The sequence below is a fragment of the Geotrypetes seraphini genome, chromosome 2 (assembly GCF_902459505.1).
Source record: "Geotrypetes seraphini chromosome 2, aGeoSer1.1, whole genome shotgun sequence".
Lineage (NCBI taxonomy): Eukaryota > Metazoa > Chordata > Amphibia > Gymnophiona > Dermophiidae > Geotrypetes > Geotrypetes seraphini.
The window spans coordinates 3,953,376-3,968,970 of NC_047085.1; the positions used below are offsets into that span (position 1 = coordinate 3,953,376).

Here is a 15,595-nt window from a genome sequence, read left to right on the forward strand (position 1 = left end):
GTTGAAAGCCAACGGAGCCTACGTGCATCGCGTGCGTGTGTGGGCGGAAGCTTCTCATCTGACACAATTGGAAGTTGTGTCAGATAAGAAGTTTCCGCCCACATACTGGAAGTTGCATCAGAGGAGAAGCTTCTGCCCACATACGCACGCGATGCATGTAGGCTCCGGCGGCTTTCAACAAGTAATAATAACTTTATTCTTCTATACCGCCATAATCTTGTGACTTCTAGGTGGTTTACATTCAAGAGAGCTGTACATTCAGCGAGTTACAATCAGAGCTGTGGAGTCGGAGTCGAGGAGTCGGAGTCGGAGGAAATTTCGGGTACCTGGAGTCGGAGTTGGAGTCAGAAGTACAAAAAACTGAGGAGTCGGAGTCAGAACATTTATCTACCGACTCCATTTTTGAACTTGGCATACCAATCATGAGCGATTCTTTCAGCTATAGCACCCACTATATACACAGCACAAATGTTGCGAGCAGCTTCTGCGGCCTTAGAACCTTGATTAAAAGTAAAAAGAAAGTGGTGTCGGAAATGCTCATTTATCTCAACTTGACATTCCATTTTAACGATCTGAAAATTAACCAGTGCTGTGGAGTCGGAGTTGGAGAAATTTCGGGTACCTGGAGTCGGAGTCAGAAGTACAAAAAACTGAGGAGTCGGAGTCAGAACATTTATCTACTGACTCCACAGCCCTGGTTACAATATGCAGATAGTCAGAGGAAAATACAGAGTACAGGAATTTTAAGAAATTTCCGAAGGACCTGTTTGGAAAAGGTCACGAATTACAAACATACAGCGAAAATTACAATATACAGTTTGTTAAGAATTTTCAGAGAGGACCTGTACTCTGAAACCTTAAAACACGCCGAGAAGGTAAGGGGGAGGGAGGGAGGGAAATAGATAGATTCGTAGGAAGGAGGGAGGGGGCAGCGTGCGATCGGTGACCGTGTGTATTCCCTCCCTTAACTGCGGGGACAAGGCCATTCACCGCTCCATGGGGCAGTGGATGGCCTTGTCCCCGTACCTGCGGTGAGCACCTTTCCCCCTTCCACCGTTTTGGCGGGTTACTCGCGGCTAGCCGCAGGTAACATCCACCGTGTCATTCTGTAATAGGGATCTGTCATGCAATAAGTGAAAGGGCACAGTCCTCCCTTTATTTTCTGGATTCTTTTTAAAGGGCCAAGTGCCCAGTAGCATGTCAGCTGGCACCGAGACCTTTTCCCTAAGCAGACTGGAGCACAACGCAAGAAGTAAGTCCTCCTTCTACTCAGGAATGGGTCTTTTTGGCAGTTTTGTGTCTAATTTTAGGCCTCAAATAGAGAATAACATGGGGACACATTTTTCCCTGTCCCCGCAGGAACTCATTTTCCTGTCCCTTCTCCATTCCTGCAAGCTCTTTCCTCATCTTCACAAGCCTCAAACACTTTAAAATCATAAATGTTCTTGGTTTGTGTGGTTAAGGCAGAGCTTACAGGAATGGGGCAGGGACAGAATGGGGAAATGGAGTTCCTGCAGTGACGGGGAAAAATTCTCTAGTCTCAAGTTCAAAAACACCATGAAAAGCTAGAGATAGGAGAGACATTATGACCTATAAAGAGGGCAAAGTGGTTGTGTTGATATTCTGCCTGAATAAGAAAACATGAGTGGTTTGATAGCAGCCTTCAAAGAGTGCAGTGTTATTCAAAGCAGGGTCCTCATTATTCTGACTTAAGTGGATGGGAGGAAAAGCCACATACTTGAAGGACAAGGCATTTCTCAGTAGGTGAAGAAATATTTGCCCACCTCTTTGAGGATACACCCTGTAAACCGTTTGAAGGTGGGGTGATGGTGTGGATGTCAGTGGCGTGACCTTGCATGGGAAGATATTTGGTGACTCTCAGCTCGTTGGATCCAGTGTGGCCATGACTTAAAAATGAAATGCTGACTGCCATGATTAGGAACTCTTATGGTTTAAAAAACAGCTGAGGAATTGGAGATCGAGGTTAGATGTTGAAGTTGGATGGGCTTTGCATGTCCTGGATTTCTCACATTCCCTCAAACATTGACAGTTTTGGTAGCACATATATAAGAATTTTTATTTAAAAAAAGTAAACAGATATTTGACCAGATAAAAAAGAGACTTTATTGTTGTAGTCTGTTATCCCAGGACAAGCAGGCAGCTATTCTTGACTGATGGGTGACGGCACCGACGGAGCCCCGGTACGGACACTTTTAGAGTGATTGCACTCTAAGAACTTGGAAAGTTCTGGATACCGCACCGCGCATGCGCGAGTGCCTTCCCGCCCGACCCCGGCGCGCGGTCCCTCAGTTTTCTAGTTTCCGCGGAGCTAAGAAGACGCGTTCACTTCAACGGCCGTTGAAGAGATTTTTTCACGCCTTCCCGCTCGCGTAAACCCCCCTTTTTATAATATAGTTTTCTTTATTTCTTTATTTCTTTTCTTATTTTCTTAAAATAAAATAAAAATAATAATTTTTTCTCCTCTTTTTCGTTTCGGCCCGGCGGGGCCTGTTGCCACGATCGAAGCCTCGGCTTTCGATTTGGCAGAGGCTGTTTTCCCGTTCATGCCCCCTCAGCCCGGTTTTAAAAAGTGCCAGCGGTGCGCTAGACCAATTTCGCTGACAGACCCCCATAACTGGTGTCTGCAGTGTCTTGGTCCTGACCATCGAGCATCTTCTTGCTCCCGCTGTGCAACTTTAAAAAAGAGGACCCTCAAAAACCGCCAAATCCAGCAGCGGATCCTTTTCGGTGCCGAGATGTCCGACTCCGCAACTCCGGCACCGACATCTGTTCCACAGTCGGCTCCGACTTCGTCGACACCGCGTGATTCGACGCCGGTATCGCATCCCACAGGTAAGCCGGCTAAGAAGCCTTCCCCGTTGGAGCGTCCTCCGGTCTCTACAGCAGTGAGCCCAATCCTGCCGACCTCGAGGCGCCCACGGAAGCGCTCCGCTCCGATCGAAGTTAGTCCCTCGACATCGGGCTCTTCTTCGGAGTGTCGAGCGGCACCCAAGGCACCGCAGAAGAAAAAAGCGGTGCCGGTGCCATCCTTGGACGAGCGCATCGCCGCCGTTCTGCAGGTTCAGCTTAAGGATCAACTTCAAAAGCTGTTTCCTGCTCTCTTGACCCCGAACCTTCCAGTTCCAGTTCGGTCGGAGCCTCCGGTACCGATAGAGGAACGCCCTCTCTTATCGGCATCCAATTTATCGGTACCGGCACTTACCACATCGTCATCGATGCCGGTTCTAGCTCCTGAACCTAGGTCTCAGCACCAGGCGGTACAGACCACGGTACCGATACATCAGGTTGCATCGCCTGGTACCGTCTCTATGAGATCGGGCAAATCTACACATAAATCCCGACACGTAGAGCCCTCCACACCTGAGTCTCGACACCACTCTCAGGTTAGAGACCCTGATTTGTGGGGAGATTCAGAAGAGCCCTTCCTATCTGAAGGAGAATGCTCTTCCGATGAGGAGGAACACCTGGTGGCAGACCCTCCTTCTAAACAGGATTCCACCTCTTTTACCTCCTTTTTGAAGGAGATGTGTGAATCCCTGTCAATTCCCTTGGAGGCTGAATCCAAGAAGTCCAAAGCATTCCTTGATGCTCTGGATTTTGACCAGCCTCCAAGGGAATTCCTTAAACTTCCTCTCCATGATATTTTACGAGAGACATTTTATAAAAACCTTGAAACTCCCCTGACTGTGCCAGGAGCTCCTCGTAAGCTGGACTCTCTATACAGGGTAATCCCCATTCCTGGGTTTGACAAGCCCCAGCTCCCACATGAATCTCTTTTGGTAGAGTCTACATTAAAGAAGTCAACGGGGGCTAATGTGTATGCTTCAGTCCCTCCTGGCAGAGAAGGGAAATCTATGGACAAATTTGGCAAACGGCTTTATCAAAATGCCATGTTGGCCAATAGATCAGGAAACTATGCTTTTCATTTTTCTTTTTATTTAAAGCATTTGGTCCAGCAGTTGTCTTCATTTGAACAATTCCTTCCTGATCGTAGAAAACCTTCTTTTCATTCCTGTGCTTCCTCTCTCCTTCAGTTGAGGAAATTTCTTGTCAGGTCAATTTATGACACCTTCGAATTGACTTCTAGAGCCACGGCTATGTCAGTGGCTATGCGCAGGTTGGCATGGCTCAGGGTCTCAGAGCTAGAGGTGAACCACCAAGACCGTCTAGCAAATGCTCCTTGTCTGGGGGATGAGCTGTTTGGAGAATCCATGGATTCAACAACACAAAAACTGTCGGCTCATGAAACCAGATGGGATACTCTTTTAAAGAATAAAAAGAAGACTCCCCCTGCTAGACCGTTTCGCCAACAATCGGCATACCAACGCCGATTTGCTGCTCGGCCTTTACCTCAGCATTCCCAACAACCTAGGCGTCAGCGACAGCAGCAACAACGTCAACCACCTAGGCAAAATCAGCAACAACAGGTGAAACCTCCTCCACCTCAAAAGGCTACTCAACCCTTTTGACGTGTTTCTCCAGAACATAGCCATTTTGCCTCCGTCAGTTCAACTTCCCCTACCCATTGGAGGCCGTCTCACTTATTATCTCAGCCGTTGGGAGAACATAACATCCGATCAATGGGTTCTCAACATCATCCGCCACGGCTACTCTCTCAACTTCCAAACACTTCCATCTCAAAGTCTACCAAGAGAGTCTGCTTTGAACACTCCCCAGGCTTCTCTCCTTATTCAAGAGGTTCAATCTCTTCTTCTTCTAAACGCTATCGAAGAGGTTCCTCTGGACCAGAAGGGGCAGGGGTTTTACTCCCGTTATTTTCTGGTTCCAAAGAAGACAGGAGATCTCAGACCCATCTTAGATCTTCGAGATCTCAACAAATGTCTGGTCAAGGAAAAATTCAAGATGCTCTCTCTGGCCACTCTTTACCCTCTTCTCAATCAAGACGACTGGCTATGTTCCCTCGACCTCAAAGAGGCATACACTCATATTCCAATCCATCTAGCCTCCAGGCAATACCTCCGCTTCATGATCAACAACTGTCATTACCAGTACAAAGTTCTCCCCTTCGGTCTTGCCTCATCTCCACGAGTATTCACCAAGTGTCTAATTGTGGTAGCTGCTTACCTACGCTCCCATCATCTTCAGGTGTTTCCTTACCTGGACGATTGGTTGATAAAGGCCGACTCATCCCAAACAGTTCTCCTGGCCACCAATCAAACCATCTTGTTCTTACAGCTTCTGGGGTTCGAGATCAATTTTCCCAAATCTCATCTACTCCCCACTCAACGACTTCAATTCATTGGAGCGGTGCTGGACACAGTCCTCATGAGAGCATTCCTACCGTCCAACCGTCTTCAAACCCTCCAATCTCTGTGTCAGCAGGTACTTCCACGACGTTCCATCTCTGCCAAACAAATGATGATACTCTTGGGTCACATGGCATCCACAGTCCATGTCACCCCCCTCGCACGTCTTCACCTGCGCATTCCTCAGTGGACCCTTGCTACCCAATGGTCACAAGCGACGGATCCTTGCTCACGGCACATATCTGTGACATCATCTCTTCGTCAGTCTCTACAATGGTGGTTGATATCCTCAAATCTCTCCAGAGGTCTTCTATTCCATCTACCTCCTCATCAACTGATCATCACCACAGATGCCTCCCCTTATGCCTGGGGAGCTCATTTGAACGAATTCCAAACTCAAGGTCTTTGGACAGTGCAGGAAATGACACATCATATCAATTTCCTAGAACTCAGAGCGATGTTTTATGCCCTCAAGGCTTTCCAACATCTTCTCTATCCTCAGGTCCTTCTGTTGTGCACAGACAATCAAGTGGCCATGTACTACATCAACAAACAGGGTGGGACAGGCTCTCGCCTCTTGTGCCAGGAAGCCCAGAAGATTTGGACTTGGGCCACAGATCACCATCTCTTTCTGAAAGCGATTTACATTCAGGGAGAGCAGAATTACTTAGCGGACAAGCTGAGCAGAATTCTCCAACCTCACGAATGGACACTCGATCCCTTAACGCTTCAGTCCATCTTTGCTCAGTGGGGCACTCCTCAGATCGACCTTTTCGCAGCTCCTCAAAATTACCAGCTGCCTCTCTTCTGCTCCAGACTATACACTCCTCACCGTCTGGCAGCGGATGCATTTCTCCTCGATTGGTCCAATCTATTCCTGTATGCCTTTCCTCCGCTGCCTCTCATGTTACGAACATTGTTCAAGCTCAAGAGGGAAGGAGCCACCATGATTCTGATTGCCCCACGGTGGCCCAGACAGCATTGGTTCTCCCTTCTACTTCAACTCAGTTCCAGGGAACCTTTTCTGCTTCCACTGTTTCCTTCTCTGCTTACGCAACAACAGGAGACTCTTCTACATCCCAACCTCCAGTCTCTGCACCTGACAGCTTGGTATCTCTCGGGCTGACTTCACAGGATTCTCTTCTATCTCAGCCCGTTCGTTCTATTCTGGATGCTTCCAGGAAACCAGCCACTCTGCAATGTTACCATCAAAAGTGGACACGGTTTTCATCCTGGTGTCTTCTTCATCATCATGATCCCACGTCCCTTGCAGTGGAGACCCTTTTGGACTATCTACTTTCTTTGTCTAACTCTGGTCTCAAAACTACCTCCATCAGAGTCCATCTCAGTGCTATTGCTGCATTTCATGAGCCCATCCAGGGAAAACTCCTTTCAGCTCATCCCCTAGTCTCTAGATTCATGCGAGGTCTTTTTAATGTGAAACCACCTCTAAAAGCTCCTCCTGTGGTCTGGGATCTTAATGTGGTTCTCTCTGCTTTGATGAAGCCTCCTTTTGAACCCTTAGCTACTGCCGCTTTCAAGTTTCTCACTTGGAAGGTACTTTTCCTCATTGCGATCACCTCTGCCAGGAGGGTCAGTGAGCTCCATGCACTGGTTTCTGACCCACCTTTTACAGTCTTTCATCACGATAAGGTGGTTATGCGTACACATCCAAAGTTTCTCCCAAAGGTTGTCTCTGAATTCCATCTCAACCAATCCATTGTACTGCCTGTTTTCTTTCCAAGACCTCACACTCACTCTGGTGAACAGGCTCTTCACACTTTGGACTGTAAGAGGGCTTTAGCTTACTATTTAGACCGTACTAAACCCCACAGATCTTCGCCCCAACTTTTCTTATCTTTTGATCCTAATAAGTTGGGACGCCCTGTTTCTAAACGTACGCTATCTAATTGGCTCGCAGCGTGCATTTCATTCTGCTACTCTCAATCCGGACTGGCACTGGAAGGTTCTGTCACGGCCCATAGAGTTAGAGCTATGGCAGCATCTGTAGCTTTCCTCCGCTCCACGCCTATTGAGGAAATCTGCAAAGCTGCTACTTGGTCCTCAGTTCACACTTTTACATCACATTATTGTCTGGATACATTCTCCAGACGGGATGGTCACTTCGGCCAATCTGTTTTGCAAAATTTGTTTTCCTAATGGCCAACCTTCCCTCCATCCCTCCTTTTGTTAGCTTGGAGGTCACCCATCAGTCAAGAATAGCTGCCTGCTTGTCCTGGGATAAAGCACAGTTACTTACCGTAACAGGTGTTATCCAGGGACAGCAGGCAGATATTCTTGCGTCCCACCCACCTCCCCGGGTTGGCTTCTTAGCTGGCTTATACTAACTGAGGGACCGCGCGCCGGGGTCGGGCGGGAAGGCACTCGCGCATGCGCGGTGCGGTATCCAGAACTTTCCAAGTTCTTAGAGTGCAATCACTCTAAAAGTGTCCGTACCGGGGCTCCGTCGGTGCCGTCACCCATCAGTCAAGAATATCTGCCTGCTGTCCCTGGATAACACCTGTTACGGTAAGTAACTGTGCTTTATCTGCAATGACATGAATGGATGTTTCAAACATTTCTTCTAGACATGCCTAGATTGTTTTGCATCTGGTGTGGACTTTGGTAATAAGTGTAGGCAAGTGGCTTGAAAAACATGGCATAGAAATTCTGTATGATGAGGTAGGGATAGGGTTACCAGACGTCTGGATTTCCTTGGACATGTCCGGAATTTCCTTTTGGAAAGGATAAGCCATGCAAGGGCTGAGATGTAAACTTTTGCCATCAGTGTGAAATCTTGCCTCTGGTAAGTCCACGTTGGTAGTCGTTTGAACATGAATGTGACACTGAGCCACTGACTGCTGATGTACTGTTTGCTTCTAACCTAACCTGATGTACAGAAGCTTCTGGGAGTGCTCTGTGCATGCAGATTATGATTTGCATGTTTTATTCTGTTCATTGCCTTCATGATCTTAATCTTCTGGAGAGTGAATTTTAGGATTTAAATTGTACATGTTTGAATTGCCTCAAAATCCAGTTTTCCTAATGCTACTACTTTAAAGAGAAATAGTCCTAATGTAAGAGCTAGCTCTTTTTTTCCTATCTAGTATTCTTGTCTTGTTTATATCTTTCAGTTTGACGCGCAGTCCACAGATGTCAGAGGTCACTCGTGTATTCCCCAGCTCCTCCTCTTCCTCGCTTCAGTGCAGATCACAGCAAGGGTTAGAGTTTTCTTCATGTGCAGCTCTCTCGGGCTATTGTGCATTATTTGTTACTGGATAGCATGATGCAGTGTGAAAGGAAATTCTGCCTCAAGTCAGCTTCCCGTAGAGCTCTTATGGAAAACATTTTGTAAATTTTCAAGAGTAGCACAGAGAACCAGTTCTGATAACAATTGCAGAGAAACCAGAGGCGAGTACAAATTGGGAGCAAAAAAAATTAATTTTCTCCCTGTCATACCACTCATCTCAGTGCCACATGTAATTATTAAAGGAGTGTTATCTCAGCTGACTTTATAAAGCTGTGGCTGAGATGAACAGCTGCAAGTGTGAAAACCGTAAGCAGATTATTAAATTGCACCACTAAACTACGTTGTAACCTATTGCTCTAAATCAGGGGGACCAGATCTTATTTCTCTGGGGCCATATCTGTGGATCTGTGGCACTTTGCAAAATAAAATAACGCTCAGAATTTAGAAAGTTGGTTGGGCTCAGAGTTTTTCAGCACCCCCTTGTTATGTGGTTGGTGGACACAAGAATCACTTGCCTGCTTGGCACAAAAGTGGTGGCCCTCATGTTTCACTTAGATAAGATCTAACATAGGAGAATGTAGGAACCAGATTTAGGCTCTTAAGTACAAATTTGAAATCCAGAATTTCCAGGGTAATGTTTTCAAAAGTGCTCCCCATTCCATATGCATGCAGAACTCCAGAGTCTCAGTACATGGATGAGGTAATGGTGAAGGAATGAGGGATCTAGATTTGCTCGGAAATGGGGAACATTCTGAGAAAAGGGGAACCTGTTCTCAAAAGATTGGGTCCACCTTAACCAGGTTGCTGGTGCTGATATTTAAGAAAGAAGAGAGCATTGCTTTTATCTAGAACCCGGGGAAAGTCGAGTCACTCAGGAGTGTTTCAAAGTGAGGAGTCTTTGAAGAATACATCAAAACAACGAAGTTAGACACTTAGGTCCACCCAAAATAAACTCAATTCTGTAACCGATATCCATGTTACAGATGCCGGTTACAGAATCGGGTTACAGTAGATGCGGCAGCTATACTTAATCATGGCAAGGGATCTCCCTGCCGCGATTAGTATAGCGGCTGCAACTGCGATCACCAGTCTCCCCCCTCCCCCTAAATGAACGAGGCAGGAGGGATGTCCAATCCCTCCTGCTAGTAGCCCCCCCCAATGATCCAGCAGGCCCAGCCCCCCCCCCCCGATAATTGCGGTAGGAGGGTGCCCAACCCCTCCTACCCAATGACCGTCCACCCTTTCCCGAAAATCGCCCCCCCACCGAACCCCCCCTCCCCAACGAAATGTCCCAAACCCCCTCCCAGACTCATCTAGCAAGTTGGTCAGCCGGAAGGGTCCTCGTGCAGGCTGGCAGGCCCGCCTCCATCCAAATGAAGCGGGCCTGCCCAACCCACAGAAGCCTAAGGCCTGATTGGCCTAGGCGCCTAAATCCCCTCCATTGGGTGGGGCCTTAGGTTCATGGAGGGGCCTTAAGTGCCAATCAGGCCCTAGGCTGCTGTGGGTTGGGCAGGGGAAGGGCAGGCCCGCCTCATTTGGACGGAGGCGGGCCTGCCGGCCGACACGAGTACCTACCGGCCGACCAACTTGCTAGGTGAGCCCAGGGAGGTAGGTTCCAGGGATGGGAGGTTGGGGTGTTTTATTGCGGGGAGGGTTTTGAGGATTGGGGTTTTTCATTGGGGGGATCCAGCAGGAGGGATTGGGCACCCTCCTGCCGGCAATCTTCGGGAATGGGTGGGCGGTCATCGGGCAGGAGGGTTTGGGCACCATCCTGCTGCGATCGTCGGGAGGATGGGGGGGTCTACCAGCAGAAAGGGTTGGGCACTCTCCTGCCAGTGATTGTTGGAAGCGGGTGGGAGGTCTTTCAGCAGGAGGGATTGGGCATCCCTCCTGCCTCTTTCGTTCGGGGAGGGGGGGGGAGAAACTGACAGCCACGGCTGCTATACTAATCGCGGCAGGGAGATCCCTTGCTGCCTACAGCTGCCTACAATCAAGACACAGTTTACAGAATCCGGGCCAAAGGGCATTTCAATAGAGAGGTTGTAACAAGGGCAAAAATAAGCCAGGTTCCTTTTAAGGGAAGAACAGACAGAGAATAGTCAACTGCTAATCAGCTTACAGATAGCAACAAAAAAAATACACTTCGAAATGTCTTTATACAAATGCTAGAAGACTAAAAACAAATAAGATAAGTTAAATTATATGGTTTGTTTATTAATATTTGCTTTTTTAAAATATATTTAGAAATAATCTGGAAATGAGAAGTTATCAAATTTGCAGATGACGGTTATTCAAAATTGTTAAATCACAAGAGGATTGTGAAAAATTGCAAGAGAACCTTAATGAGACAGAGCAACTGAGCATCCAAATGGCAAATTATATTTAATGTGCACAAATGCAAAGTGATACATGTAGGGTTCCACATTAGGAGCTGCTGCCCAGAAAAAGGATTTGGTGTCATCATTGATATGTTGAAACTAGAGAGTTGCCCAGGGACAGAAATTTCATCCATCCCTGCTCATCCCCATCTGTACCCTCAAAGATCGATTCCATCCTAACAATTAATCTCCATCCCCACCCATACCTACAGGAGTCAATATTATTTACATGTTCGCAGTCCTCTGTTATCCCAGGACAAGCAGGCAGCATATTCTCACACATGGATGAATCGCAACTTTAAGATTTAGAAAGTTCACGATCACCTCGCATGCGCAAATGCCTTCCTGCCCGATGTAGGCGCGCGATCCCCAGTGTCTTAGTTTCCACAGAGCTAAGAAGTCGCGTTTCAATGGCTGTTGAAATTTTTCTCTTTTTTGCTGCCTTCCTGCTCTTGCGGTTTGTAATTTTTTTTGTCACTATCCTTTTTTTCTTACTTTCTCTTTTCGTTAATACGAAAAAAAATTTATTATCTTATTTTATCCTGTTTGTGGGCTTGTGGCTAGGCGGGGCCTGTTTTCGCCTTCATCATCGATTTCGCAGAGGTGGTCTTCCTGTCAATGTCACGCCTGCCAACGGGTTTCAAAAAGTGCGGTCGCTGTGCTCAGCCTATTTCAGTTATCAACCCTCACCGCTGGTGTTTGCAGTGCCTGGGTCCCGAGCACCATCCCAAAACTTGTACTCGCTGTTCTTCGTTGCAGAAGAGAACTTTAAAAAATCATCTTTTGCAACAGAAACAGCTCTTCGGTGCCGCCATGGAACAAGACCCTACTTCATCACTGGCACCGGAACCACCGGCCCAGATCACCGCACCGACCAAGACGACACCGCGATCGACTCCGGCGGATCTGCCAATGCTGTCTCCGGTGTTGCAATCCTCTACATTGGGTAAGCCGGCAAAGAAGTCTTACACTTCACCTCTGGGACGCAGGTCATAGCTGCATTGAGTCAAGTCATGCCGACCTCGCACAAGTCCTGTAAGCACACGATACCGATCCAGGTGAGTGCCTCATCATCAACCTCTTCATTTCCGCACCGTGTCATGGCACCGGTGGAACTGGCTAAAAAGCAAACAGTACCAGTGCTTTCCCTCAAGCTAAAAATTGACAACTTGCTTAGGGAAGAGTTGGGAGGACATTTTCAACTGTTGGTACCGACTCAGCTTGTGACACTTTCGACACTGACTCTCCCGGTGGAGGTCCTGTCTGAGTTGCTCACGACATCGACCATACCTGTTACTGCTGCTCAACTTGTGCGGATCTCCTTGACACGGAAGTTGAGCAATCCACCTTCACAGCACCAGTCTTCATCTACCCAGACCTCTCGAGAGGCTACTCCAGCAAGGTCTGGCAAAGTCTCGCAAAAGTCAAAGCATCTTGACTCTTCGACACCAGTTCCTCGGAACTGGTCCCAGCATAAATCATCATCCATGCTCAGAGATTCTGATTGCTGGGAGATTCTGATCCAGAGCCATTTTCTACCACTGAAGATGATTCTTCTGATTCTGGATGACCATCTTGTTCTCCACAAGAACCGTCTTCTGAGAAACTCTCTTTTTCCAGATGTCTCCAACAGATAGGAAAAGATCTGGACATTTCTTTAGAAGCAGAATCTAAATATAGTAAAGTTTATTTAGAGACACTGGATTACAACCAACCCCCTAAAGAGATGTTGAAGTTACCTCTTCATGCCATTCTGAGGGAGACTTTTTTCAAAAATTTGGAGACTACTCTTTCCATCCTAGTGGCTCCCAAGAAGCTGGAGTTTCTATATAAAGTGGTGCCTATCCCAGACTTTGACAAGCCCCAACTTCCTCATGAATCTCTGGTGGTGGAGTCTGCAATAAAGCAGACTTCTAGGGCCAGTATTTATGCCCCCAAGACTCACCAGCCCCCCTGCTGATTCTCAGCTTCCATCCCCGGCCCCCAAGACTCACCAGCCCACCTGCCGATTCCCAGCTTCCAGCCCCCCAGACTCACCAGCCCCCTTGCTGATTCTCAGCTTCCAACCCCAGCCCCCCAGACTCACCAGCCCCCCTGCCGATTCCCAGCTTCCATCCCCAGCCCCAAGACTCACCAGCCCCCTGCTGATTCTCAGTTTCCATGCCCAGCCCCCCTGCCGATTTCAGCTTCCATCCCCAGCCCCCCTGCCAATTTCAGCTTCCATCCCTAGCCCCCAAGACTTACCAGCACCCCTGCTGATTCTCAGCTTCCATCCCCAGCCCCCAAGACTCACCAGCCCCCTGCCGATTTCAGCTTCCATCCCCAGCCCCCAAGACTCACCAGCCCCCCTGCCAATTTCAGCTTCCATCCCCAGCCCCCAAGACTCACCAGCCCCCCTGCCAATTTCAGCTTCCATCCCCAGCCCCACTGCCAATTTCATCTTCCATCCCCAACCCCCAAGATTTACCCTGCTGAATTTGGAAAAGCGTTCAATCAAATAATATGAATAAACTTGAAACCAGCCCCCTGACGATTTCAGCTTTCATCCCCAGCCCCCCTGCCAATTTCAGCTTCCATCCCCAGCCCCAACACTCACCAGCCCCCCTGCCGATTTCAGCTTCCATCCCCATCCCCCCTGCCAATTTCAGCTTCCATCCCCAGCCCCCAAGACTCACCAGCCCCCCTGCTGATTCTCAGCTTCCATCCCTAGCCCCAAGACTCACCAGCCCCCCTGCTGATTCTCAGCTTCCATCCCCAGCCCCCAAGACTCACCAGCCACCCCTGTTGATTTCAGCTTCCATCCCCAGCCCCCCTGTTGATTTCAGCTTCCATCCCCAGCCCCCCTGCCAATTTCAGCTTCCATCCCTAGCCCCCAAGACTCACCAGCCCCCTGCTAATTTCAGCTTCCATCCCCAGCCCCCCTGCCAATTTCAGCTTCCATCCCCAGCCCCCCTGCCGATTCAACTTCCATCCCCAGCCCCCAAGACTTACCAGCCCCCCTGCTGATTTCAGCTTCCATCCCCAGCCCTCCTGTCAATTTCAGCTTCCATCTCTAGCCCCCAAGACTCATCCGCCCCCCTGCTGATTTCAGCTTCCATCCCCAGCCCCCCTGCCAATTTCAGCTTCCATCCCCAGCCCCCAAGACTCACCAGCCTACTGCCGATTTCAGCTTCCATCCCCAGCCCCCCTGCCAATTTCAGCTTCCATCCCCAGCCCCCTGCCAATTTCAGCTTCCATCCCCAGCCCCCAAGACTCATCAGCCCCCTGCCAATTTCAGCTTCCATCCCCAGCCCCCAAGACTCACCAGCCCCTTACCAATTTCAGCTTCCATTCCCAGCACCCCTGCCAATTTCAGCTTCCATCCCCAGCCCCCAAGACTCACCAGCCCACTGACGATTTCAGCTTGACTCACCAGCCCCCCTGCCAATTTCAGCTTCCATCCCCAGCCCCCAAGACTCACCAGCCCCCCTGCTGATTCTCAGCTTCCAACCCCAGCCCCAAGACTCACCAGCCCCCCTGCTGATTCTCAGCTTCCATCCCCAGCCCCCAAGACTCACCAGCCCCCCTGCCGATTTCAGCTTCCATCCCCAGCCCCCAAGACTCACAAGCCCCCCTGCCGATTTCAGCTTCCATCCCCAGCCCCCCTGCCAATTTCAGCTTCCATCCCCAGCCCCCAAGACTCACCAGCCTACTGCCGATTTCAGCTTCCATCCCCAGCCCCCCTGCCAATTTCAGCTTCCATCCCCAGCCCCCTGCCAATTTCAGCTTCCATCCCCAGCCCCCAAGACTCATCAGCCCCCCTGCCAATTTCAGCTTCCATCCCCAGCCCCCAAGACTCACCAGCCCCTTGCCGATTTCAGCTTCCATTCCCAGCACCCCTGCCAATTTCAGCTTCCATCCCCAGCCCCCAAGACTCACCAGCCCCCTGACGATTTCAGCTTGACTCATCAGCCCCCCTGCCAATTTCAGCTTCCATCCCCAGCCCCAAGACTCACCAGCCCCCCTGCTGATTCTCAGCTTCCATCACCAGCCCCCAAGACTCACCAGCCCCCCTGCTGATTTCAGCTTCCATCCCCAGCCCCCAAGACTCACAAGCCCCCCTGCCGATTTCAGCTTCCATCCCCAGCCCCCCTGCCAATTTCAGCTTCCATCCCTAGCCCCCAAGACTCATCAGCCCCCCTGCCGATTTCAGCTTCCATCCCCAGCCCCCCTGCCAATTTCAGCTTCCATCCCTAGTCCCCAAGACTTACCAGCCCCCTGCTGATTCTCAGCTTCCATCCCTAGCCCCCAAGACTCACCAGCCCCCTGCTGATTTCAGCTTCCATCCCCAGCCCCCCTGCCAATTTCAGCTTCCATCCCCAGCCCCCTGCCAATTTCAGCTTTCATCCCCAGCCCCTTGCAATTTCAGCTTCCATCCCCAGCCCCCAATACTCACCAGCCCCCTGCCGATTTCAGCTTTCATCCCCAGCCCCCCTGCCAATTTCAGCTTCCATCCCCAGCCCCCAAGACTCACCAGCCCCATGACGATTTCAGCTTCCATCCCCAGCCCCCAAGACTCACCAGCCCCCCTGCCAATTTCAGCTTCCATCCCCAGCCCCCAAGACTTACCAGCCCCCTGCCAATTTCAGCTTCCATCCCCAGCCCCCAAGACTCACCAGCCCCCCTACTGATTCTCAGCT

The 15,595-nt window shown here is 49.6% G+C and overlaps 1 protein-coding gene across 4 annotated transcripts in view; it reads left to right on the top strand.

Moving 5' to 3' along the window:
- The window catches only part of HSF1 (heat shock transcription factor 1), a 260,811-nt gene that overhangs the window by 173,280 nt on the left and 71,936 nt on the right, over positions 1–15,595 (top strand). For 2 of the 4 annotated variants that reach the window (XM_033934483.1, XM_033934482.1), the window contains exon 10: positions 8,423–8,509. The exons of the other annotated variants lie outside the window; for them this stretch is intronic. In XM_033934483.1, coding sequence (XP_033790374.1) covers positions 8,423–8,509 — 87 coding nt within the window. The remainder of the gene's footprint in view (positions 1–8,422; positions 8,510–15,595) is intronic. 4 annotated transcript variants of the gene reach the window in all.